This window comes from Macaca nemestrina, chromosome 17 (genome assembly GCF_043159975.1).
Source record: "Macaca nemestrina isolate mMacNem1 chromosome 17, mMacNem.hap1, whole genome shotgun sequence".
Taxonomy (NCBI): Eukaryota; Metazoa; Chordata; class Mammalia; order Primates; family Cercopithecidae; genus Macaca; species Macaca nemestrina.
The window spans coordinates 87,197,549-87,224,142 of record NC_092141.1 but is presented as its reverse complement, the minus strand read 5'-3'; the positions used below and the strand labels follow the sequence as shown (position 1 = coordinate 87,224,142).

The following is a 26,594-nucleotide window of genomic DNA, read 5'->3' as shown; positions in this document are numbered from 1 at the left end:
AATACTTCATTCTCTCACACAACCACAGCACAATCATCAAAATCAGGAAACAACTTTGCTACAGTTATCAAATCCAGTTAACTTTGGTAGGCCGTCCCTGGGTCCCACTGATTGGCTCGCTAACTGGTCCCTGGAACCACCATAGCTTCTGCTGGGGTGGCCACTGGGCACAGACCAAGAACACATCACCTCCACTGGCACCCACAGCAGTTGCCTGCCCTCAGGAGGGAGGAAGGGAACAACTCCTTTCCACTTCTGCACACAGTGTCATCAAATGCATGGACAAGGACAGCCCAGGTGTCCACCTGGACCTGAACACCCTCAAAACCGAGTTCCAGGAGCTTCAAAAGCTCATGGGCACCGGGCCCCCAGCATCCTCCTGAACCCAAGCAGCAGCTGCAGCCCCACAGTATCCGGGTGCAAGTCAGGACCAGAAGGAGCTTCTGCAAAAGTGCTGGAGTCTCAGCGCATTTGAAATCCCCGAGAAGGCCAGGCACGGTGGCTCAAGCCTGTAATTCCAGCACTTTGGGAGGCCGAGACGGGCGGATCACGAGGTCAGGAGATCGAGACCATCCTGGCTAACACGGTGAAACCCCGTCTCTACTAAAAATACAAAAAACTAGCCGGGCGAGGTGGTGGGCGCCTGTAGCCCCAGCTACTCGGGAGGCTGAGGCAGGAGAATGGCGTGAACCCAGGAGGCAGAGCTTGCAGTGAGCCGAGACCGTGCCACTGCACTACAGCCTGGGCGACAGAGCGAGACTCCGTCTCAAAAAAAAAAAAAAAAAAAGGAATCCCCGAGAGGCAGAGTGAGGCTGACTTCAGGAGTGCCTAAGACGGGGGGAAGCAGTGGCCTGTGTGCCCCAACCCCCACACAGTCCCTTGGGATGTGGTCTCTTTGGACTCCAGCTCTGACTTAAGCCACCTGGGGTGGGGCTGCTGTGCTGTGTCCAGCTTGAATATATCCACGTGTCTAGACGCATAATAACTTGAGTGCCTGAAGGCGCGATTCAGGATGGTCCTGGAGGCTGGGGAGTGGGTGGAGAATCCTCCCCTGTCTCTGGGAAGGGGGCCATCTGCAGTGAGTCTGAGCCCCATCGGCACATCTGAAGGTGCACCAGGAAAGGAGGGGGCTGTTCTTTGCTTCCTTCCCCCCTCTTCTCCCACACCAAGGTACGATCAGTGCGTACCAAGTACATATCATTCCTGTGACCAGCAGGTGCATGAAATATTTGCATAGCATTCACTGGACAAAATAGTCCTGCGGCGTGGACTTAATATGATAAAAGAAGACTGTGAGAGAACGAACATTGTTTTGAAAGGGCAGAGGGGTCAGGCCGGGCACAGTGGCTCATGCCTGTAATCCCAGGACTTTGGGAGGCTGAGACAGGTGGATCACAAGGTCAGGAGTTCGAGACCAGCCTGGCCAATATGGTGAAACCCTGTCTCTACTAAAAATACAAAAATTAGCTGGGCATGTGGTGCGCGCCTGTAGTCCCAGCTACTCGGGAGGCTGAGGTAGGAGAATCTCTTGAACCCGGGAGGCGGAGGTGGCAGTGAGCCGAGATTGTGCCCCTGCACTCCAGCCTGGGCAACAGAGAGAGACTCTGCCTCGAAAAAAATGAAAAAGAAAAAAGGAAAGGGCAGAAGGGTCTTTTCCTCCCACAACAGTTGGGTTCCTCTTATGTTTCAGTCCCAGTGAACAGAACTGTATCTGTGGGGGTGTCAGCCCTAAGCCCTGCCAGGTAACCTGTCTCCAGGTTCCACAACTCCTAGATTCTCCTTACCTTCAGTTCACCCACTCCAACTCCTGCCACCTTTGGAGAGTGGCCAAGCCTCTTCCCATCTGCAATGCTTCCCGGAGCTGGCAGATGCTGTCCTGTCCACCCAGGCTGAAACAGGGCATCAGGCGAACAGATCTTTCCTCAAATGGCATTTCAGATTCACCTTGCCCTGGCTTAAAAAATTATTTCCCAGCCGGGCGCAGTGGCTCACCCCTGTAATCCCAGCACTTTGGGAGGCCGAGGCAGGTGGATCATGAGGTCAGGAGATCGAGACCATCCTGGCTAACACAGTGAAACTCCGTCTGTACTAAAAAAGAAAATACAAAAATTTAGCTGGTGTGGTGGCGGGTGACTGTAGTCCCAGCTACTCGGGAGGCTAAGGAGAATGGCATGAACCCAGGAGGCGGAGCTTCCAGTGAGCCGAGATAGCGCCACTGCACTTCAGCCTGGGTGACAGAGTGAGACTCTGTCTCAAAAAAAAAAAAAAAAAAAAGTATTTCCCAGCTCGGGGCAGTGGCTCATGCCTGTAATCTCAGCACTTTGGGAGACCAAGGAGGGAGGATCCCTTGAACCTAGGAGTTCAAGATCAGCCTGGGCAACACAGTGAGACCCCATCTCTATAAAATTTTTAAAAAATTAGCCAGGCAAGGCCATGCCCAGTGGCTCACGCCTGTAATCCCAGTACTTTGGGAGGCTGAGGCAGGTGGATTACCTGAGATCAGGAGTTTGAGACTAGCCTGGCCAACATGGTGAAACCCTGTCTCCACTAAAAATACAAAAAATTAGCTGGGCATGGTGGTGAGCATCTGTAATCCCAACTACTCGGGAGGGTGAGGCATGAGAATCACTTGAATCTAAGAGGCAGACGTTGCAGTGAGCTGAGATCCAGCCATTGCATTCCAGCTAGAGCAACAAGAGTGAAACTCCATCTCAAAAAAAAAAAAATTAGTCGGGCATGCACCTATAGTCCCAGCTACTCTGGAGGCTGAGGTGGGAGGATCACTTGATCCTGGGAGGTCAAAGCTGCAGTGAGCAATGATTGGGCCACTGTACTCCAGCCAGGGAGAAAGAGTGAGACCCAGTCTCAAAAAAAAAAAAGAGGACTTTTTTTTTCTTTTTCTTTTCTTTTCTTTTCTTTTTTTTTTTTAAGACAGAGTCTCACTCTGTTGCCCAGGCTAGAATCCAGTGGCATGATCTCAGCTCACTGCAACCCCCGGCTCCCAACTTCGAGTGATTCTCCTGTTTCAGCCTCCCAAGTAGCTGGGATTACAGGCCTGCACCACCATGTCCAGCTAATTTTTTGTATTTTTAGTAGAGACGGGGTTTCACCATGTTGGCCAGGCTGGTTTTGAACTCCTGACCTCAGGTGATCCACCCACCTCAGCCTCTCAAAGTGCCAGGATTACAGGCATGAGCCATCATGTCCCGCCAAAAAAAGAATATTTTGAGAGAAAGACAGCGACCCCATAACTTTGTTTGTTTTGTTTTGAGATGGAGTCTCGCTCTGTTGCCCAGGCTGGAGTGCAATGGTGCCATCTTAGCTCACTGCAACCTCCACCTCCCAGATTCAAGTGATTCTCTTGCCTCAACCTCCCAAGTAGCTGGGATTACAGGCTCCCGCCACCATGCCCAGCTCATTTTTGTATCTTTTTTTTTTTTTTTTTGCGATGGAGTCTCACTCTGTAGCCCAGGCTGGAGTGCAGTGGCATGATCTCGGCTCACTGCAAGCTCTGCCTCCTGGGTTCACGCCCTTCTCCTGCCTCAGCCTCCGGAGTAGCTGGGACTACAGGTGCCCACCATCATGCCCGGCTTATTTTTTGTATTTTTAGTAGAGATGGGGTTTCACTGTGTTAGCCAGGATGGTCTCGATCTCCTGACCTTGTGATCCGCCTGCCTTGGCCTCCCGAAGTGCTGGGATTACAGGCGTGAGCCACCGCGCCCGGCCTAATTTTTGTATCTTTAGTAGAGACGGGGTTTTGTCATGTTGGCCAGGCTGGTCTCGAACTCCTGACCTCAGGTGATCCACCCGCTTCAGCCTCCCAAAATGCTGGTATTAAAGGCTTGAGCCACAGCGCCCGGCTTCGCATAACTTTGATCACAGTATATTGTTATAATCATTCTATTTTATTAGTTATTGTTAATCTCTTAGAAGGAATACTTCATACCATTTGCCAGTTTATAAATTAAACTTTATCATAGGTATGTATATACAGGAAAGAACATAGTGTACACAGGGTTCAGTATTATCCATGGTTTCAGAAGGTCTTGGAGTGAATCCCGTGGATAAGAGAGGCTATTGTGGCTCTTGGAGATATTCCACGTGGTCAACATAGATCTCTTTGTAATGGCTGCAGGGTTTGATGCTGCTTGAATGCGTTTATGCCCTAATGAACACTAGGCTGTTTCTTGTGTTTTTGCTATACTCAATAACGTCACAGTGGAAATTCTATTTTCTCCCCCCAACTTTTACTTTAAGTTCCAGGGTATATGTGTAGGATGTGCAGGTTTGTTACACAGGTAAATGTGTGTCATGATGGCTTGCTGCACACACACAGTAGAAATTGTTTTTTTTTTTTTTTTCTTTGAGATGGAATCTGGCTCTGTCACCCAGGCTGGGGTGCAGGGGCACAGTCTCAGCTCACTGCAACCTCCGCCTCCTGGATTCAAGTGATTCTCCTGCCTCAGCCTCCCAAGTATCTAGGATTACAGGTGTGCACCACCACACCTGGCTAATTTTTGTATTTTTAGTAGAGACAGGGTTTTGCCATGTTGGCCAGGCTGGTCTTGAACTCCTGACTTCAGGTGATTCGCCCACCTTGGCCTCCGAAAGTGCTGGGATTACAGGCATGAGCCACCGTGCCCGGCCCACAGTGGAAATTCTTGAATGCTATTCAGTGTGAGAGAAAGAGGCGGTGTGGTGGGGTGGGTGGTGGATGGATGTAGCTGGCTTCTTGGGACATGCACACCATTCTTGGGGTGCAGCAGAAGCTTGTCCTACATGTGGGTAGCATTGTCCCATCAAGGTCAAGGTGTTGGTCCCAACGCTGAGACCCTGGGGCATTCAGGGACAGACCCAAATGTCAGGGAGACGGAGGACAGGGCAGACAGGAGACTGAAGCAGAAGGCGCAGGGTAGCTGGCTTGGGGAAGCCCTTACCCAGGGGTCCGCAAACTTTTCCTGAAAAGGGCCAGATAGGAAATGCCTCAGGCAGTACGGGCCAGGAGGTCACTGTCACCACCACTCCGCTCTGCCCTGTAGCTGGAAAGCTGCCCTAGTCAATACGTAAATGAACGAACAGGGCCGTGTCCCAATACAACTTTATTTATCAACATGGAAATTTAAGTTTTATGTAATTTCTACATGTTATGAAATAATATTTTTTGTGCTTCTTTATGAACTATCTAAAAATATAATGCCATTCTGGCTGGGCGCGGTGGCAGGCGCCTGTAGTCCCAGCTGTTTGGGAGGCTGAGGCAGGAGAATTGCTTGAACCTGGGAGGTGGAGGTTGCAGTGAGCCGAGATCACACCACTGCACTCCAGGCTGGGTGACAGAGTGAGACTCCATCTCCAAAAAAAAAAAAAAGTGATGCCATTCTTAGCTGGTGGGTCATACAAAAACGCTAGAGGTAAGTCATCTTTGTCATGTTCTGTCAGCAGATAGAGGGGCCAGATGAGGCTTACAGGTGGCTCCCGGCATCTCTGAGCATTGACTCGTGGACGTTCCCTGGAGCTTCCCTGAAGCTCCATCCGGGCTGGGAAGAGGGAGGACCTGGAGATTTTCACAAGTATCCCAGCAGTGAGAATGGACTCTTGCCGGGCAGGCAGACACAGCAAGGCTCTCCTGGGTGCTGGGGAAAATTGAAGCTGGCAGCTTCAGCTCCGAAAGCTCTTTGGAGAGGCTTCCCAAGGTGGGGTGCACTTGGACCAGGCTCCAGGTGTCGTCAGAACTACTGGAAGATCGTTTTCAAGATAATCTGGAACAGGAAGAGAAGGCACAAAAGCCCCAGAATCGGAGAAGCTCTTGGCAGGAATTTGATTAAGGAAACGAGACAGGGCTGGATGCAGTGAGTCATGTCTGCAACCCCAACAGTTTGGAAGGCTGAGGCAGGAAGACACTTGAAGTCAGGAGTTCAAGACAGCCTGGTTAGAGGTATAATATGCTGAGATTAAAAAAGAAGACGACCAGTCTGGGGAGCAGAGAGAGACCCCATCTCTACAGAAACATTTAATAATTAGCAGGGCACAGTGGCACACCTCTGTAGTCCCAGCTACTCAGGAGGCTGAGGCAGGATCACCACTTGAGCCCAGGAGGCGGCAGAGAACTAAGATTCTGCCACTGTACTCCAGCCTGGGTGCAACTTAGGAGACCCTGTCTCTAAAGAAAAAAAAAGAAAGAAACGAGATGTTCTTAGGTTCTTTCTTTCCTAGGTTCTCAGGTGTTTTTTTTTTGGTTTTTTTTTTTTTGAGATAGTCTTGCTCCATTGCCCAGGCTGGAGTGCAATCTTGGCTCACTGCAATCTCTGCCTCCTGGGTTCAAGCAATTCTCATGCCTCAGCCTCCTGAGTGGCTGGGATTACAGGCACGCACCATCACATCTGGCTAATTTTTTTTGTATTTTTAGTAGAGACGGAGTTTCTGCATGCTGGCCAGGCTGGTCTCGAACTCCTGGTTTGCGCATCTAAGAGGCTGCGGCGGGATCCGTGCTGTCTACCCCGAAAGGGATGCCAGGGATGAGGCCCCACCTGGGTGAGCACGTTGTCCTTCTGGGTCAGATTCTCAACGATTTCAAAGTGGTCCACATCATGGAGCTGTTCAAACGAGGCTTTCCACTCTCCTTGACACAGGGTCTGGGGCGGGGAGACATGGGAGGAGGGGCCTGAGCAGTGGGAAAGGAGGTGGGGCAGGACATGGGGCCATGCCTGGCACAGGTCAGGGTTCACTGTGTTAAATAAATGACGGATGAGGCAAATAATGAGCTCACATGACCCTCGACCTCTGGCCACAAACCTGTGTTGAGAGTACCTGGTAAAACTCCCAGGACTGTCGGTGAAATTCGGGGGAGTCGAACTGGCCCACGACCACCAGCACACGGCAGGTGGGGTCCACCGGCTGCGCCTGGGCCACCTTCAGCTGGGGGCTGTTCCTCTGAGCGTCCTCCCTGGGGTGGGGAGTGGATGGGTCAGGACAGAGAGAAGCCGGGCTCCAGGTGAGCCAGGGGAGGTGGTGGGCAGGTAACTCACAGGGTCAGCTGCAGAGCGATGTTCTGTGAAGTATACATGATGGGCTCCAGGTCAAAGACCCCACTCACGAGGAAAAAGCCTGTGAGGGTGCAGAATCGTCACAGGACCAGGCTCCAGGCGGAGCAAGGCAGGGCCAGCCCACCCCCACGGCCAGAGGGGCAGGACCAGGGGAGGGGGCACGGAGGAAGCAGAGAAGGCCTTGCTCAGAGGGCTGGAAGCCCTGCGGTCAAGCCACTCACAGCTGGGAGGATTTCAATCAGTTGGCCCAAACCGCAAGGCTCATGGGGAGATGAAGGTTGCCCAGCCAGGCTGCAGCCCCCATGGAAACCTTTGAGGTTGGGCGTGACCCCATGCTTGGTCCAGTTGGCAAGGAGCATCATGGCGGCCAGGTGGGCCCCGGCTGAGTGTCCACATAGGTAAATTCCCCTGGGAGGGGTCAGAGCAGAGAACTGGATTTGCACACAGTTTCCCCACAACATCAGGCCCACTTCAAAGAGTCCCAATTTGCTTTCTGCTCCACAGGCCGGAGGGGAAGCTTGGCTGTGTCCGAGGGACTCATTGCACTGTCCTCCCACCCAGTGAGGTCCAACAGGAAGAAAATCTACCAGCAACACCCACCCATTGCTTGGATACCGCGTCTGGACAAACGCAACGCTGCGGGTCACCTGGTCTACCATCTGGTCCAGGGTGCCTGCACAGAGAGTATGAGCTGGGTCAGGAATTCGCTTCCTCCTAAAGCCCACACCGGCCCTCGGACCTGCAGCAACCACCCCTATTACCTTTGGGGGCGATGTCATAAGCCACTATTACCACGGCCACTCCCTGTGCCGTCAGCGGGTCGACCATGAAGGCAGACTCGTCCTTACTGCAGAGAGAGACACAGATGTGACAGCTGGAGGCAGCCTGGCCACTACGCTGCTTCCTGTGTCCTGGACACACCACTTTCCAGATGTTCTGTCCATGCACAGCACCACCCCTTTCTGGCCCCGTTTGAGAGAGGGAAGCGGACAGGATCTCTCCCTGCCACATCACATACTAGCTATGGGACCATGGGGGAGCTTCATGTAACTTTATTTTTCTTTTTTTTTTTTTGAGACGGAGCCTCGCTGTGTCGCCCAGGCTAGAGTGCAGTGGCGCAATCTCGGCTCACTGCAAGCTCCGCCTCCCGGGTTCACGTCATTCTCCTGCCTCAGCCTCCGGAGTAGCTGGGACTACAGGCGCCCGCCACCACGCCAGGCTAATTTTGTTTTTGTATTTTTAGTAGAGATGGGGTTTCACCGGGTTAGCCAGGATGGTCTCGATCTCCTGACCTTGTGATCCGCCCACCTCGGCCTCCCAAAGTGCTGGGATTACAGGCGTGAGCCACCGCGCCCGGCCGTAACTTTATTTTTCTAAGCGATAGGGCCTCGCTCTGTCGCCCAGGCTGGAGTGCAATGGCGTCATCACGGTTCACTGCAGCCTCGACCTCCTGGGCTCAAGCAATCCTCCTGCCTCAGTCTCCCAAGCAGGAGTACAGGTGTGCACCACTATGCACAGCAAATTTATTTTTTCTTTTTTTTTTTTTTTTTTTTTTTGAGACGGAGTCTCGCTCTGTCGCCCGGGCTGGAGTGCAGTGGCCGGATCTCAGCTCACTGCAAGCTCCGCCTCCCGGGTTTACGCCATTCTCCTGCCTCAGCCTCCCAAGTAGCTGGGACTACAGGCGCCCGCCACCTCGCCCGGCTAGTTTTTTGTATTTTTTAGTAGAGACGGGGTTTCACCGTGTTAGCCAGGATGGTCTCGATCTCCTGACCTCGTGATCCGCCCGTCTCGGCCTCCCAAAGTGCTGGGATTACAGGCTTGAGCCACCGCGCCCGGCCTATTTTTTCTTTTGTAGAGATGGGGGTCTTGCTATGTTGACCAGGCTGGTTTCTAACTCAATCCTCCCACCTCGGCCTCCCAATGTGTGGGATTATAGGTGTGAGCCACCGTGCCTGGCAATTTATGTAACTTCTAAGCCTGGTTTCCTCATCTGTATAAAATAGAGGCAATTATATTCCCTCTGTTAGGGAACTGTTTTTGAGAATTAAAGACCAGCAGTGTAGAGAGTTTTGTGTGGAATAAATGTAAGCTTTTTTTTTTTGAGACAGAATCTCGTCGTGTCACCCAGGCTGGAGTGCAGTGGCATGATCTTGGCTCACTGCAACCCCCCCTCCTGGGTTCAAGCGATTCTCCTGCGTTAGCCTCCTGAGTAGCTGGGATTACAGGCACACGCCACCACGTCCAGCTAATTTTTGTATTTTTAGTAGACACAGGGTTTCACCATGTTGGCCAGGCTGGTCTCAAACTCTTGACCTCAAGTGATCCGTCCGCCTTGCCCTTCCAAAGTGTTGGGATTACAGGCGTGAGCCCCCGTGCCTGGCCATTAAATGTAAGCTATTAACATGAAGATGCTTGAAGGCAACGCTGTAGGAAGACCGTAGGGAATGCAGTGTCTGTCAAGATCCCAAATTCCCAAATACCCACAAAAAGCTTACAGTGACCAACTGTCCCATTTTACCTTGGACTTTCATTATTTTTTTTCTAAAGTACTGAAAACCCCATGTCCTAGGAAACCCCTCCTCAGTCCCAAGCAAACGGGGACAGTGGTTGGTCACTCTGGCTTTTCCTTTGATTCAAGAGGAGACTGAACATGCTTCTCACTGGTTGCAGTGGGTTGAACTGTGTCCCCCCAAAAGATATGTCCAAATCCTAACCCCAGAACCTGTGACTATGACCTTATAAAAAAAAAAAAAAAAAGGAGGCCAGGCACGGTGACTCACACCTGTAATCCCAGCACTTTGGGAGGCCGAGGCAGGCGGATCACAACGTCAGATCGAAACCACTCTGACTAATACGGTGAAAACCCATCTCTACTAAAAACACAAAAAAATTAGCCGGGCGTGGTGGCGGGCGCCTGCAGTCCCAGCTACTCTGGAGGCTGAGGCAGGAAAATGGGGTGAACCCGGGAGGCGGAGCTTGCAGTGAGCCAAGATCGTGCCACTGCACTCCAGCCTGCGGGACAGAGCAAGACTCCATCTCAAAAAAAAAAAAAAAACAAAAAAAAAACCAGGAGGCTGGTGTGGTGGCTCATGCCTGTAATCCCAGAACTTTGAGAGGTCAAGGCGGGAGGATCACTTGAGGTCAGGAGTTCAAGACCAGCCTGGCCAACATGGTGAAACCCTGTCTCTACTAAAAATACAAAAATTAGCTGGGCCTGGTGGTGCGCACCTGTAATCCCAGCTACTTGGGAAGCTGAAGCAGAAGAATTGCTTGAGCCTGGGAGGCAGAAATTGCAGCGAGCTGAGGTCGCACCACTGCGTTCCAGTCTGGGGTAGAGTGGGACTCTGTCTCAAAAAAAAGAAAAAAAAAAAAGAAGAGGAAGATAGGAGACCCAGGAACACAAGGATCACATGTGAATGGAGGCAGAGGTTGGAGCTCTGTGGACACAAGCCAAGGACTGCCTGAGGCCACAGGAAGCTGGAGGAGGCAGGAAGGATCCTCCCTAGGAACCCGGCCCACATTTGACTTGAGACTTCCGCTCTCCAGTGCTGTGAGACACGGGCCTGTGGGAATCACCCAGCTGTGGCCTTTTGGTTGGGGCAGCCCTGGAGGAAGAGTCCCCCAGGGAAAGTGGAATCTCTCCTGCAGTCCACCATCCACATCCCCTGACTCACCTTCCACTCTGCCAGTATCCCCCGTGAAAGAACAGGAAGAAAGGCAAAGCTGCAAAACAAAAAACCAAGCACAAGGTGCATGAGTGGGGCCCGCCCTGCTGAGCTCTGCCACTGGACCCCCAAGTCCCAGGACCCCTAGCCCCTTCGCTGACAACCTTCAGCTGCCTTGTCAGGGAAGTAAATGTCCACTTTCTCCCCTTCGCCGTCTCCATAGGGGACATGCAGCAGGCTCTTCCTGGTGGCCCGGGCCCTCCTGGTGGCTGTCTCAGAAATGGACAAGTTGCTGTTAGCACAAGCTCAGGTGGTGGCAATTTCTTTTCTTCTTTTTTTTGGGGGGGATGAAATCTCACTCTGTTGCCCAAGCTGGAGTGCAGTGACGCGATCTCGGCTCACTGCAACCTCCCCCTCCCCAGTTCAAGCGATTCTCCTGCCTCAGCCTCCCAAGTAGCTGGGACTACAGGCACACGCCACTATGCCCAGCTAACTTTTTTGTTTTTGTTTTTGTTTCAAATAGAGACAGGGTTTCACCATGTTGACCAGGCTGGTCTTGAACTCCTGACCTGGTGATCTGCCCACCTTGGCCTCCCAAAGTGCTGGGATTACAGTCGTGAGCCACTGCACCCAGCCAGGTGGCGGCAATTTCTATTTCAGCTCGGGTAGAAGCCTTCCGGCTGAAAGCTGCCTTAAGTTGACATGTTGAGCTTCAGCTCTGAGCACCTCCCATTGAAAGAGGACTGCCAGGCCGGGCGCCGTGGCTCAAGCCTGTAATCCCAGCACTTTGGGAGGCCGAGACGGGCGGATCACAAGGTCAGGAGATCGAGACCATCCTGGCTAACACGGTGAAACCCCGTCTCTACTAAAAAAATACAAAAAACTAGCTGGGCGAGGTGGCGGGCGCCTGTAGTCCCAGCTACTCGGGAGGCTGAGGCAGGAGAATGGCTGAACCCGGGAGGCGGAGCTTGCAGTGAGCCGAGATTCGGCCACTGCACTCCAGCCTGGGCGACAGAGCGAGACTCCGTCTCACAAAAAAAAAAAAAAGGGACTGCCAGGTGGGGCGTGGTGGCTCACGCCTGTAATCCCAGCACTTTGGGAGGCCGAGGTGGGCGGATCACAAGGTCAGGAGATTGAGACCATCCTAACACGGTGAAACCCCGTCTCTACTAAAAATACAAAAAATTAGCTGGGCGTGGTGGCGGGCGCCTGTAGTCCCAGCTGCTTGGGAGGCTGAGGCAGGAGAATGGCGTGAGCCCGGTAGGCAGAGTTTGCAGTGAGCTGAGATCGTGCCACTGCACTCCAGCCTGGGCGACAGAGCGAGACTCTTGTCTCAAAAAAAAAAAAAAAGAGAGTGAGGACTGCCAGTCCAGACGTCTGTCAACAAATGTACTGTGGTTCTGCCAGGACGCTTTTCAGCATGACTTTACTACATACTTATCACATGCGCTATACTTTTTTGTTTTAAAGGGCAGGGGCTCACTATGTTGCCCAGGCTGGAGTGCAGTGGCTATTCACAGGTGCGATCACAGCATACTACAGCCTCTAACTCCCAGCCCCAAGCAATCCTCCTGCCTCAGCCTCCTGAGTAGCTGGGATTACGGGCACATGCCACCACATCTGGCTAATTTTCCTATTTTTAGTAGAGACAGGGTGTCATTGTATTGGCGAGGCTGGTCTCCAGCTCAACCTCAGGTGATCTACCCACCTTGGCCTCCCAAAGTGCTGGGATTACAGGCGTGAGCCACTGCGCCTGGCCTCTTGCTTTATTTTTTATCCTAGCATTCATCGTTGTTTTGTTTTTGTTTTTTGGAATGGAGTCTTGCTCTGTCACCCAGGCTGGAGTGCAGTGGTGCCATCTTAGCTCACTGCAACTTCTGCCTCCTGGGTTCCAGCAATTCTCATGCCTTAGACTGTATTTTCTAAAACTTAAAAAAAAAATTAGCTGGATGTGGTGGTGGGAACCTGTAATTTCGGCTACTCGGGAGGCTGAAGTGGGAGGATTACTTGAACCTGGGAGGCAGAGGCTGCAGTGAGCTGAGACTGTGCCACTGCACTCCAGCCTGGGTGACAGAGCGAGATTCTGAAAAAAGGAAGGAAGGAAGAAAAAGGGCATCCAGACCAGTGGGAATGACCAGTCAGTAAACCCTGCCTCCCCTCCCACCGCAGCGACGCACTCCTAGTATTCACAGCTAGAACACAGCGCCCTTGGGAGAAGGAACCCGGTCTAGTCATCTTTCCAAGAACTCCCCGCTTTGCTGAAAATAGATGTTGCATTTGTTTACCAGGGCAGCTGTAACAAAGTACTACAAATTGAGTGTCTCAGAGCAGTAGAACGTTCTCCCACAGTTCTAGAGGCCAGAAGTCTGAAATTAAAGTGTGGACGCTGCCACACTCCACCAATGCCTCTTTTGCCTCCGGCAGCTCCTGGTGGCTCCAGGTGTTCCAAGGCCTGTGGCTACGTCACTCCAGTCACCTCTGCCTCTTCCAGTCTCTGCCACTGTCTTCACGTGGTCCCCTCTCTGTGTGTCCCTCCCTCTTCTGTCTCTTAGCAGGACACCAGTCGTGGGATTTAGAGCCCACCCTAACCCAGAATGACTCGACTTTAGCTAATAACACCTACAAAGATGGTCTTTCCAAATAAGGAAATACCAGCCAGGCACCTGTAATCCCAGCACTTTGGGAGGCTGAGGCGGGCAGATCACTTGAGGTCAGGAGTTGAGACCATCCTGGCCAACATGGTAAAACCCTGTCTCTACTGAAAATACAAAAATTATCTGGGCATGGTGGTGCGTGCCTGTAGTCCCAGCTACTTGGGAGGCTGAGGCAGGAGAATTGCTTGAACCCGGAGGCAGCAGTTGCAGTGAGCTGAGATCACACCACTGCACTCCAGCCTGGGCAACAGAGCAAAACTCTGTCTCAAGCAAAACAAAACAAAACAAAAAACACCAAATAAGGAAATATCTTGACAGGTTCCCAGGGTTAGGATTTGGACATGTCTTTTTAAAATTTATTTTTATTTATTTATTTTTTAATGTCATGGTGGGGGTCACCTTTATTTGGCACTGCAGATGCTAAGTGTTTTACATAACACAATTTTCAGAATTCTAGCTAGTCAGGGGGACTCTGGGGGCCAGCCTGCAGGCCCATGCCCCACCTCTCCCATCCTGCCATCCCAAGGATCCAGACACCCCCTTCTCACAGCTGTGCTCAGGCACCATCAGCGGATCCTTGGAGTGCTGGGTTGATCTCCCCAAAAGAGGTGGAATCCAGTTCCCTGTAAAACCTGCATCTCAGAAAGGGCTCTATGTGTTAACCTGCAACTTGGGGCCCCTGTCCCTGAAGGCCCCCTGGTCCCCAACTTTGGTGGCCACAGTGGGCCTAGAAAAAGAAAAACCTGGCCGGGCATGGTGGGTCACACCTGTAATCCCAGCACTTTGGGAGGTCAAGGTGGGTGGATCACAGGTCAGGCATTCGAGACCACCCTGGCCAATATGGTGACACCCCATCTCTACTAAAAATACAAAAATTAGCCGGGCCCCTGTACTCTCAGCTACTCAGGAGGCTGAGGCAGGAGAATCGCTTGAACCAGGAAGTGGAGGTTGCAGTGAGCCGAGATTGCACCATTGCACTCCAGCCTGGGCAACAGAGCAAGACTGTCTCAAAAAAAAAAAAAACCACAAAAAACCCCTGTGTTTCCCTCGGGTGGGTGATTCATTCTGCAACTCTAGAAGGGTAAACACAGCAGAGGAAGAAAAAGCATGGGGCCGAGAACTTGTACGAACTGCATCTATGCCAGAATGCAGAACTGTAAACTGGGCTGTCTCCACATGGGCTGGATAGATTAAAGCTGAGGGAAATCAAAAGGAAGTTGCCCATGTGCCAATCCAGGCAGGAAGCTGCCTTTGCAGAACACCAGTGAGGCTGCAAAACCTGTTTTGCCAGCACCCATATTACCAACCACTTTACCAACCCTGAATGGCTCCCTATGTACTGACAAGAAGCTATCTATGTACAGACAAGGAAACATCTCCAAGAAATACTAAGTGAAACTGGCAGGGTGGAACTGTGTGTACTACGGGGCCATTTGGATGAAAGAGGGGGGAATCTATATCCATATGAATAACAATGGCCCCCTTGATGGGGGCCAGGGGAACTGGGAGAATGCAAAGGAAGAGGAGCGAGCATTTCACTGAAAAGCCTTGTGTGGTTTTTGTTTTTGTTTTTTTGAGACAGTCTCACTCTGTCGCCCAAGCTGGAGTCCACTGGCGCAATCTTGGCTCACTGCAACCTCCGCCTCTGGGGTTCAAGTGATTCTCCTGTCTCCGTCTTCCAAGCAGCTGGGATTACAGGTGTGGGCCACCACACCCGTCTTATTATTATTATTAGTTTTTTGAGGCAGAGCTTTGCTCTTGTCACAGGCTAGAGTGCAATGGCGCAATCTCTGCTCACTGCAACCTCTGCTTCCTGGGTTCAAGTGATTCTCCTGCCACAGCATCCCAAGTAGCTGGGATTACAGGCACCTGCCACCATGCACAGCTTATTTATTTATTTATTTTTGTATTTTTAGTAGAGACGGGGTTTCACCATGTTGGCCAGGTTGGTCTCGAGCTCCTGACCTTGAATGATATCCCTGCCTCCCAAAGTGCTGGGATTATAGGTGTGAGCCAGTTCACCTGGTCTGAGCTAATTTTTGTATTTCTAGGAGAGACAGGGTTTCACAGTGTTGGCCAGTCTGGTTTCGAACTCCTGAATTCACTTTTTATTTTTGAGACACAGTTTCACTCTGTCACACAGGCTGGAGTGTAGTGGTGCAATCTCGGCTCACTGCAGCCTTAACCTCCTAGGTTCAGATAAGCTTCCCACCTCAGCCACCAGAGTAGCTAAAAATACAGGCGTGTGCCACCACGCCTGGCTAATTTTTGTATTTTTTGTAGAGACAGGGTTTCGCCATGTTGCCCAGGCTGTTCTTGAACTCCAGGGCTCAAGTGATCCTCCCACCTTAGCCTCCCAAGTAGATGGGACGACAGGCAAGCACCACCACACCCAGTTAATTTTTATTTTTTTTTGTAGAGACCAGGTCTTGCTATGTTGCCCAGCTGGTTTCGAACTCCTGGGCTCAAGCTGTCCTCCTGCTTTCGTTTCCCAAAGTCTGGGATTACAGGCATGTGCCACCAGACTTGGCCCCCTCTCTTTCTCAAACCACATCTGATCATCAGGAAATCCTTGGACACCCCCTCCACTGTGTGTCCTGGGTCTAGAGTCTCCTCCCCACCTGCACTGAGACCACTCTGGTTGGATCCCCTTTGACCTGTTCCTCGGAAGGCAGCAGCCACCCCTCTAGGTTCTTCCAGCTTCTACCCGGATTCCCTACAGCCACAAGCGTGAGCTGGTTATAACAAGCTCACATCCATCCTGGGCTCCTGTCTGAGTCAGCCTGGGCGGCTATAACAAAATACCACAGACTGGGGAGACTTAATGGAAATTTTATTTTCTCACAGTTCTGCAAACTGGAAGTCCAAGCTCAAGGTGCCAGCAGGGCTGCAGACCTGCCACCAATCCTTTGCTGAAAGGCATCTGGGCTGTCTCCCAGGCCATGCTACCACAAACGCCCCTGCTGTGAATAGCCTTGTACACCCATTACCACAGCACTTGCAAGCATCTGTAGGACGCCCTCTCAGGGGTAGAATTCTGGGTCAAAAGGCAGATGCATTTGTCACCATGAGGCCATTGCCAGCTGCCATCCATGCGGGTTTGCCAACAACCCTGCCCCAGCACAGTGTGAAGACAATGCGCCCCACAGGCTCATCGGCGTGGCTTCATCAGAAGGTCGTGATTTAATTAACACAGGAGTTCTTTTTTTTTTTTTTTGAGACGGAGTCTCGCTCTGTCACCCAGGCTGGAGTGCAGAGGCCGGATCTCAGCTCACTGCAAGCTCCGCCTCCCGGGTTTACGCCATTCTCCTGCCTCAGCCTCCCGAGTAGCTGGGACTACAGGCGCCCGCCACCTCGCCCGGCTAAGTTTTTGTATTTTTAGTAGAGACGGGGTTTCACCGTGTTAGCCAGGATGGTCTCGATCTCCTGACCTCGTGATCCGCCCGTCTCGGCCTCCCAAAGTGCTGGGATTACAGGCTTGAGCCACCGCGCCCGGCCTTTTTTTTTTTTTTTTTTTTGAGACGGAGTCTTGCCCAGGCTGGAGCGCAGTGACCGGATCTCGGCTCACTGCAAGCTCCGCCTCCCGGGTTCCCGCCATTCTCCTGCCTCAGCCTCCCGAGTAGCTGGGACTACAGGCTCCCGCCACCTCGCCCGGCTAGTTTTTTTGTATTTTTTTAGTAGAGACGGGGTTTCACCGTGTTAGCCAGGATGGTCTCGATCTCCTGACCTCGTGATCCGCCCATCTCGGCCTCCCAAAGTGCTGGGATTACAGGCTTGAGCCACCGCGCCCGGCCAACACAGGAGTTCTTAAGCCTATAAATGGACTAGATTAATGTTGTGTTACAGTTAAGAAAAACATCATGAAATGTATGTTCTAAGTGGAATGGCAATTAAAACCAAGCGGCTGTAGGTGTTCATTATCATGCATAAGCCTCCCTCAGATATTAACTAACCTCAAGAAAGAGAAATTGCCTCTCTCTAGGAGAGGGCAGCTGGGGTGCAGAGCCAGAGAATGAGTGACTCATGCCCCCCACAGAGGGCCCTCCAGGCCCTGAACCCCAGGGCAAGAACACAGGAGGGCTTCAGCGTGACACCCCAGAACAAACCTTATGGCAAACTTCCTTTCTTATTAAAGCAAAAGCTTCGTTGCTATTATTTACAACTCAGGCTATATGGAAATGGTGCTATGAATAGGCATGTAAAAGTGCTTGTTTGAGTACCTGTTTTCAATTGTTTCGGGTTAGAAATAATTTCTGTTTCTTTTTTTTTTTTTTCAGATGGAGTTTCATTCTTTGTTGCCTAGGCTGGAGTGCAATGGCGCAGTCTTGACTCACTGCAACCTCCCACACCTGGGTTCAAGCTATTCTCCTACTTCAGCCTCCCCAGTGGCTGGGATTGCAGGCATGTGCCACTACTCATGGCTAATTTTTGTATTTTCAGTACAGAAGGGGTTTTGTCATGTTGGTCAGGCTGGTCTCGAACTCCTGACCTCAAGTGATCTGCCCACCATGGCTTCCCAAAGTGCTGGGATTACAGGCATGAGCCACGGAGCCCAGCCTGGGTTAGAAATAATTTCTAATGTTGTGCATGGTATTAAAAACAGGACTGCAAGGCCGGGCGCGGTGGCTCTTGCCTGTAATCCCAGCACTTTGGGAGGCTGAGGCGGGCGGATCACCTGAGGTCGGGAGTTCGAGACCAGCCTGATCAACATGGAGAAACCCAATCTCTACTAAAAATACAAAATTAGGCCAGGGGCGGTGGCTCAAGCCTGTAATCCCAGCACTGTGGGAGGCCGAGACGGGCGGATCACAAGGTGAGGAGATCGAGAGCATCCTGGCTAACATGGTGAAACCCCGTCTCTACTAAAAAATACAAAAAAACTAGCCGGGCGAGGTGGCGGGCGCCTGTAGTCCCAGCTACTCGGGAGGCTGAGGCAGGAGAATGGCGCAAACCTGGGAGGCGGAGCTTGCAGTGAGCTGCGATCCGGCCACTGCACTCCAGCCTGGGTAAGAGAGCGAGACTCTGTCTCAAAGAAAAAAAAAAAATACAAAATTAGCCGGACGTGGTGGCACATGCCCGTAATCCCAGCTACTTGGGAGACTGAGGCAGAAGAATTGCTTGAACCAAGGAGGCGAAGGTTGCAGTGAGCTGAGATCGCTCCATTGCACTCCAGCCTGGGAAACAAGAGTGAAACTCCGCCAAAAAAAAAACCCAAAAAACAAAAACAAAACCAGGACTGCAGGGCCGCACATGGCAGCTCATGCCTGTAGTCCCAGCACTTTGGGAGGTTGAGGTGGGCAGATCACCTGAGGCCAGGAGTTCGAGACCAGCCTGGCCAACACAGTGAAACCCTGTCTCTACTAAAAATACAAAAATTAGCCGGGAATGGTGGTGCACATCTGTAATCCCAGCGATTCAGGAAGCTGAGGCACAATAATTGCTTGAACCCGGGAGGCGAAGGTTGCAGTGAGATGAGACGGCACCACTGCCCTCCAGCTTGGGCAACAGAGTGAGACTCTGTCTCGAAAGAAAAAAAAGAAACTGTCCCCTTTAAACACTCACTCCCCATTCCTCCCTCCCCTTGCCCCTAGCAACCACCATTCCATTTCTTTTTTTTTTTTTTTTTTTTTTTGAGACGGAGTCTCGCTCTGTCGCCCAGGCTGGAGTGCAGTGGCCGGGTCTCAGCTCACTGCAAGCTCCGCCTCCCGGGTTCACGCCATTCTCCTGCCTCAGCCTCCAGAGTAGCTGGGACTACAGGCGCCCGCCACCTCGCCCGGCTAGTTTTTTGTATTTTTAGTACAGACGGGGTTTCACCGTGTTAGCCAGGATGGTCTCGATCTCCTGACCTTGTGATCCGCCCGTCTCGGCCTCCCAAAGTGCTGGGATTACAGGCTTGAGCCACCGCGCCCGGCCCCATTTCTTGTCTTTATTAATTTGACTTCTCTAGGGACCTCATTTAAATGAAATCATACAGAATTTAACTTTTGTATCTGGATAAAAAATATATACAGCATTTTGCTGACTGTAAAATGTGTTTTTTTGGGCCGGGTGTGGTGGCTCACACCTATAATCCCAGCATTTTGGGAGGCCGAGGCACGTGGATCACCTGATGTCAGGAGTTCGAGACCAGCCTGACCAACATGGAGAAACCCCGTCTCTACTAAAAATAAAAAATTAGCTGGGCATGGTGGCATGTGCCTGTAATCCCAGCTACTCAGGAGGCTGAGGCAGAAGAATCGCTTGAACCCGGGAGGCGGAGGTTACGGTGAGCCGAGTTTGCACCATTGCACTCCAGCCTGGGCAACAAGAGCGAAACTCTATCTTAAAAATAAAAAAAGTATTTTTAATAAAGGTCACAGTAAAACTAATTTAAAAGTTAGTGGTAAAGGAAATGGTTTTTAAACCCCTTCTCTGCCAGCCTACTGCACCCTGGCCACACTCACACAGCGGTCAGACTTTTTTCTCCCTGAGTCCAGACAAGAGAGGCCAGGCCTTGACGGGGATGAGGCTGTCTACCCATTACAAGCGAACAATCCTCATGGCAAGTTAATAGGCTGGCATTGTAAGGACGAATACAAATCAAAAATGAGAAAAAAACATAATTCCCCCTGGTGCAAAGAAGGAAAAGTGTGGCCAGACACGGTGGCTCACATCTATAATCCCAGCACTTTGGGAGGCGGGCAGATCACTTGAGGCCAGGAGTCCCAGACCAGCCTGGCCAACATGGCGAAACCCGTCTCTACTAAAAATACAAAATTAGCTGGCATGGTGGCACGCGCCTGTAATTCCAGCTACTCAGGAGGCTTGAGACACAAGAATGTGAGACACAAGAATGGCTTGAACCCAGGAGGCAGAGGTTGCAATGAGCCAAAATCACGCCACTGCACTCCAGCCTGGGTGAGAGAGCAAGGCCTTGTCTCAAAGAAAAAACAAACAAAAAACCCAGTACATAAAGAAATATGCAGCCTTGAACTCCTAGGCAGCAGTCATCCTCCCACCTCTGCCTCTCAAGTAGGTGGAAGTACAGGTGCACACTACTGCACCCTGCTAATTAAAAAAAAATTTTTTTTTTTTTTTTTGAGATGGAGTCTCGCTCTGTCGCCTAGGCTGGAGTGTAGTGGCACCATCTCAGCTCACTGCAAGTTCCTCCCGGGTTCAAGACATTCTCCTGCCTCAGCCTCCCAAGTAGCTGGGACTATAAGCACCCGCACCACACTTGACTAATTTTTTGTATTTTTAGTAGAGACGGGGTTTCATCGTGTGAGCCAGGATGGTCTCGATCTCCTGACCTTGTGATCCGCCCACCTCGGCCCCCCAAAGTGCTGGGATTACAGGTGCAAGCAGCCACGCCCAGCCTTTAAATTTTTTTTTTTTTTTTTTTTTGAGACGGAGTCTCGCTCTGCCGCCCAGGCTGGAGTGCAATGGCCGGATCTCAGCTCACTGCAAGCTCCGCCTCCCAGGTTCACGCCATTCTCCTGCCTCAGCCTCCCAAGTAGCTGGGACTACAGGCGCCCGCCACCTCGCCCGGCTAGTTTTTTGTATTTTTTAGTAGAGACGGGGTTTCACCGTGTTAGCCAGGATGGTCTCGATCTCCTGACCTCGTGATCCGCCCGTCTTGGCCTCCCAAAGTGCTGGGATTACAGGCTTGAGCCACCGCGCCCGGCCGCCTTTAAATTTTTTGTAGAGGCAGGTTCTTGCTATGTTGCCCAGGCTGGTCTCAAACTCCTGGCCTCAAAGGATCCTTGTGCCTTGACCTCCCACAGTACTGGGATTATAGGCGTGTGTGACAGTTCCTGGTCTCTCTCTCTCTCTCTCTCTTTTTTTTTTTTTTTTGAGAAACGGAGTCTTGCTCTGTTGCCCAGGCTGGAGTGCGGTGGCGCGATCTCGGCTCACTGCGAGCTCCGCCTCCCAGGTTCACGCCATTCTCCTGCTTCAGCCTCCCGAGTAGCTGGGACCACAGGTGCCCGCTGCCACGCCTGGCTAATTTTTTTGTATTTTTAGTAGAGACGGGGTTTCACCGTGGTCTCGATCTCCTGACCTCGTGATCCACCTGCCTCGGCCTCCCAAAGTGCTGGGATTACAGGCGTGAGCCACCGCGCCCGGCTCTCTCTTTTAAATCTTTTCCTTTTATTTTCCTTTCAATCATATGACTTGAAGGTTTAATAGTGCGTGCTTTTTATGTCTGACTTCCTTTCTCATTAGGGTCAGCTCTTTGTCACTCAAGACAATTAAGACTGGCAAAAAGGTTTGCTTACAGCACTTGCATGTTTTACCACACTCATACATTTATCGAGGAAATAGAGATGAATTTGGAACAGAGCTGGGCATAGCAAGGAACCGTGAAGAGCCTAGGAAACAGTACCACCCCAATCTATTGAGACAGAAGGATGGTGGAACATGCTGGAATACACTTCTAACAAGTGTGTTCCTCCTCCTGGGTTCTCTCTGTTTAGAAAACCGCCAAGCCCAGGAGCCCAGGCAGCTGCCTCTGAAAGGCTGTGTTGGGCCTGCTGCAACAGAGCCAATTTGCCAGGCATGGCTGGCTGCTTCCTCACCCATGCTTCCTCCTTGGGGCCTGCTCCCCATCCCAGCACAGATGCATTACCAGGTGTTCAAATCGTGGTACAGCACTTTGCAGATACGGGGTAGAGACAGAAATGGACCTTAAGACTTCACTAGTTTACAGGTTCCTAAGTCCAGATTTCTTTAAAGAAAGAAAAGGTGAAAGGCCAGGCACAGTGGCTCACACATGTAATCCCAGCTCTTTGGGAGGCCAAGGCAGGCAGATGACCTGAGGTCAGGAGTTTGAGACCAGCCTGACCAACATGGTGAAACCCCGTCTCTACTAAAAATACAAAATTAGCCAGGCTTGGTGGCACAGGCCTGTAATCCCAGCTACTTGGGAGGCTGAGGCAGGAGAATTGCTTGAACCCAGGAGGTGGAGGTTGCGGTGAGCGGAGATTGCACCTTAGGACTCCAGCCTGGGCAGCAAGAGGAAAACTGTCTCAAGTAAAAAAAAAGTCCGGGCATGGTGGCTCACGCCTGTAATCCCAGCACTTTGGGAGGGCGAGGTGGCCAGATCACGAGGTCAAGAGATGAAGACCATCCTGGCCAACATGGTGAAACCCCATCTCTACTAAAAACACAAAAATTAGCTGGGCGTGGTGGGGTGTGCCTGTAGTCCCAGCTACCCAGGAGGTTGAGGAAGGAGAATCACTTGAACCCAGGAAGCAGAGGTTGCAGTGAGCTGAGATCACGCCACTGCACTCCAGCCTGGGCAAACAGAGCAAGACTCAGTCACCATTGCTTTTTTTTTTTTTTTGAGACAGGGTCTCACTCTTGTTACCCAGGCTGGCATGCAGTGATGCAATCTCAGCTCACTGCAACCTCTGCCTCCCAGGTTCAAGCAATTCTCATGCCTCAGGTTCCCGAGTAGCTGGAATTACAGGTGTCCAGCTAATTCTTGTATTTTTTTGTAGAGATGGAGTTTTGCCATGTTGGCCAGGCTGGTCTCGAACTCCTGGACTCAAGTGATATACCTGCCTTGGCCTCCCAAAGTATTGCTTTCTATGAATAGTGACTGCATTCCACATCCAGCTGCAGAGGAGGAACGTTCCTCTGTTCACTTCACCTCCCTATGGCAACCACAGCCCACAGCCTTACAGGCCTAGGCATGGTTGGCTGAGCAGGAAAGGCCAGGCATGGTGGACTGAGCCATGGACCTCCCCTGGACCTCTCCTGCCTCCAGCAGTCCCTGCAGCAAGGGGTCCTGGGTACCTGCCCCTAAGCAGAGAGGTTTATAAAGTGCCTGGTGTTTGGGAAATGCCCCTCGAGACTCAGGTGGTGTGGTGCAGCACTCCAACCCCCAGCATTCTGAACCACTGCCACATGCTAAAGGCCACCCAATGCAGTCACGGAGAGGTCACACCAGTACCTTCAATTCCTATCTGTGAGTAGGTCCTCAAGGCTTCCTCTGCTCCCAGTCGGACAACCCATTGGCTGGGACGGTACTGATTCTCCAGCTCCTGCAGGACACAAACATGAGGCTCTGTAAGACTTTCCTTCTCAACAGAGCATGCCCCTCCCCCTCGCCCATGCCCGGCTGCTCCTCTCTGCCTTAGAAGCCCCCTCCCCAGTATTCCAGGGTCTCCAGGATACACTTGGATCCATGGTCTAGAGGTATACCAGCGACCGCTGGGCCTTTAGCCAGCTGGCAGCCTTAAGGGGATATGAGGTCCCCCAAACGAATCCAGTTAATGCTATCATGGGCACCACTCCCACAGCAGTTATGACCACGGGAGGCCAGGTGGCCCAATGGTTCACACCTGTAATCCCAGCACTTTGGGAGGCCGAGGTGGGTGGATCACCTGAAGTCAGGAGTTTCAGACCAGCCTAGCCAACGTGGCAAAACGCTGTCTCTACTGAAAATACAAAAATTAGCTGAGCGCGGTGGCGGACGCTTGTAATCTCAGCTACTCGGGAGGCTGAGGCAGGAGAATCGATGGAAACTGGGAGGCGGAAGTTGCAGTGAGTGAGCTGAGATCCCACCATTGCACTCTAGCCCGGGTAACAACAGCGAGACTCCATCTCAAAAAAAAAAAAAAAAAAAGTAACAAGGAACCAGATTTTGAAGAAAGGGCTCAAAGCCATCATGAGAAATGGGAAGTCAGGGCGGCCTCACGGAAAAGCCTGAGGTCAAATGCCATCTGACCTCCTTCATTTACTTACTGTTTCATCCTGAACAAGTTACTTAGTCTCTGGGATTCAGTTCCCTTACTGGTAGAAGGCATCTATCCAGGCCGGACACGGTGGTTCACGCCTGTAATCCCAGCACTTTGGGAGGCCGAGGCGGGAAGATCACAAGGTCAGGAGATCGAGACCATCCTGGCTAACATGCTGAAATCCTGTCTCTACTAAAATTACAAAAAAATTAGCCAGGCGTGGTAGCGGGTGCCTAATCCCAGCTACTCAGGAGGCTGAGGTGGGAGAATGGCATGAACCTGGGAGGCAGAGTTTGCAGTGAGCCGAGATTGCGCCACTGCACTCCAGCCTGAGCAACAGAGCGAGACTCTGTCTCCAAAAAAAAAAAAAGAAAAAATTAGCTGGGTGCGGTGGCTCCCAGCACTTTGGGAAGCCGACGCGCGTGGGTCACAAGGTCAGGAGATCGAGACCATCCTGGCTAACATAGTTAAACCCCCATCTCTACCAAAATTACAAAAAAAATAGCCGGGTGTGGTTGTGGGTGCCTGTAGTCCCAGCTACTCGGGAGGCTGAGGCAGGAGAATCGCTCGAACCTGGGGGGTGGAAGTTGTAGTGAGCCGAGATTGCGCCACTGCACTCCAGCCTGGGTGACAGAGCGAGACTCTGTCTCAAAAAAAAAAAACCAAAAAACAAAAATTAGCCAGGCATGTAGTCCCAGCTACAGTGTGCCTGTAATCCCAGCTACTCGGGAGGCTGAGGCAGGAGAAACACTTGAACCCGAGAGGTAGAGGTTGCAGTGAGCCAAGATCATGCCACTGCACTCCAGCCTGGGTGACAAAACGAGACTGTGTCTAAAAAAAAAAAAAAGAAAGAAAATAGAAGGCATCTATCCAAATCACAAGGTTAAAAGAGATAAGGCATGTGAGTGAAATAAGTGAAATAAAGCGAGTCACTCAATGTAGGTTTCTTCTTCCTCCCAGTGAAGGGGCCCCTGTAAGAGATCCTTGGATCTGTCCAATCGGTACCTGGAAAGGTTATTACCTGTAGGATCCTTACAGCCACACATGGCACACTCTGTGATCACTACCACCATCTTTGTTGCTATTATTTATGATCATGATTATATAATGGTTTTGTTTTTTTGAGCCACTGCACCCGGCCTGTATGTTTCTAACCTTCACAACAACCCCAATGTAAATACCAGCTGTTTTGAATCCTTCAGTCTGTGCCATATAAGCAGAGACCCAAAAACATTGTGTAACCTCAGTTCAAGGTCCAGAACTTTGACCCCTAACCTCCTGCGGGTCTATGGATTTTTTTTTTTTTTTTTTTTGAGATGAAGTCTTGGTTTATCACCCAGACTTCCAGGCTGGAGTGCAATGGCATGATCTCGGCTCACTGCAACCTCCACCTCCTGGGTTCAAGCGATTCTCCTGTCTCAGCCTCCCCAGTAGCTGGGATTACAGACATACATTACCACGCCCGGCTAATTTTTGTATTTTTAGTGTAGACGGGATTTCACCATGTTGGCCAGGCTGGTCTTGAATTCCTGACCTCAAAGTGCTGGGATTACAGGTTTGAGCTACCACGCCCGGCAGGGCCTACGGATATTAGCATAGCCAGGACTTCAATTTTCTCTATTCTGAGAGTCAGGCTAACAAAGGAGAAGGTAAAATCACCACGGTGCTCAAGCACTGGGGGCCTGGCACACACCAGGCGCCCAGCATGCCCACAGGAGTGGTCTGCACGGCTTCTAAGCTTCCTTCTTAGAACTCCAATCTGATCAATGAGCTAACTCTGCCCCAGCCCCTCAGTCCCTCCCTGCAATCCGTCTACCTCTGCAGACATCTTCTTCCAAGGAACCTCGCCTGGGAGACCCACATCTGAGATAGCCATCGCGGTGTCTAGAGCCGACGTGCGTGTCGCTTCTTTATACTGCCAGAGCCCCGCCTCGCTTGGCCTTTAAATTTAGTGGGCGGAGAGAGGCGGGGCTCAGGCCAGGCCACATCCCGATCAGCCACGTCCATCCCCCTGATTACTGGGCCCTCCCAGTCCCTGGGCGCACTTCCCGGATCCCTCCCACGAGGGGGCGGGCTGTGGTCAAATCTCCCGCCAGGTCGGCGGCCGGGCGCTGATTGGCCCCAGGGCAGCGGGACCGACTCGTGATTGGCCAGCACGCCGTGGTTTAAAGCGGGTGGCGCGGGAACCAGGGACTTACTGCGGGACCGCGGTGGAGAACCCTTGGATCCGTGAACTTCCCGGAGGCGCCATGAGTTGCATTAACCTGCCCACCGTGCTGCCCGGCTCCCCCAGCAAGACCCGGGGGCAGATCCAGGTGCGGGGGTCAGCCCTGCACGTGACTGGGGATGAGGGGGTCGTGGTGATAGCCTGTGCCCCGGCATCCGCGCAGGGCGGGCCCCCAAATGACCTCATCTTCTCTCCTAGGTGATTCTCGGGCCGATGTTCTCAGGAAAAAGGTAATGGCTTCGCGGGGCTGGGGTGGATCTCCTTCTTCTTCTCCGGGGACCCCTGTC

The 26,594-nt window shown here is 51.8% G+C and overlaps 1 protein-coding gene and 1 long non-coding RNA gene across 5 annotated transcripts in view; one reads left to right on the top strand and one right to left on the bottom strand.

Annotated features, from left to right (window-relative positions):
• Nucleotides 1–11,063, top strand: part of LOC105469240 (uncharacterized) — a 12,739-nt gene extending 1,676 nt beyond the window's left edge. Inside the window, exons 2-3 of one of the 2 annotated variants that reach the window (XR_011615196.1) lie at nucleotides 266–6,528; nucleotides 7,545–11,063. This is a non-coding gene — a long non-coding RNA (uncharacterized lncRNA). The remainder of the gene's footprint in view (nucleotides 1–265; nucleotides 6,529–7,544) is intronic. The other variant, XR_003015303.2, reaches the window with a different exon arrangement.
• On the bottom strand, nucleotides 5,627–26,594 carry LOC105469241 (arylformamidase). 3 transcript variants are annotated; one of them, XM_071081726.1, is made up of 12 exons: nucleotides 26,279–26,508; nucleotides 25,897–26,020; nucleotides 23,294–23,384; nucleotides 10,870–10,974; nucleotides 10,715–10,763; nucleotides 7,802–7,887; nucleotides 7,641–7,713; nucleotides 7,351–7,448; nucleotides 7,023–7,101; nucleotides 6,805–6,940; nucleotides 6,525–6,629; nucleotides 5,627–5,756 (listed from the first exon to the last, which is right to left on the bottom strand). In XM_071081726.1, the coding sequence occupies exons 1-12, from the start codon at nucleotides 26,491–26,493 to the stop codon at nucleotides 5,730–5,732; spliced, it is 1,188 nt and encodes a 395-aa protein (XP_070937827.1). In that variant the 5' UTR covers nucleotides 26,494–26,508; the 3' UTR covers nucleotides 5,627–5,729. The 3 variants fall into 3 exon arrangements, with proteins under 3 accessions (XP_070937827.1, XP_070937825.1, XP_070937826.1); XM_071081724.1 differs by lacking the exon at nucleotides 5,627–5,756 and having other exon boundaries at nucleotides 6,372–6,629; nucleotides 26,279–26,551; XM_071081725.1 differs by lacking the exons at nucleotides 5,627–5,756; nucleotides 10,870–10,974 and having other exon boundaries at nucleotides 6,372–6,629; nucleotides 26,279–26,594.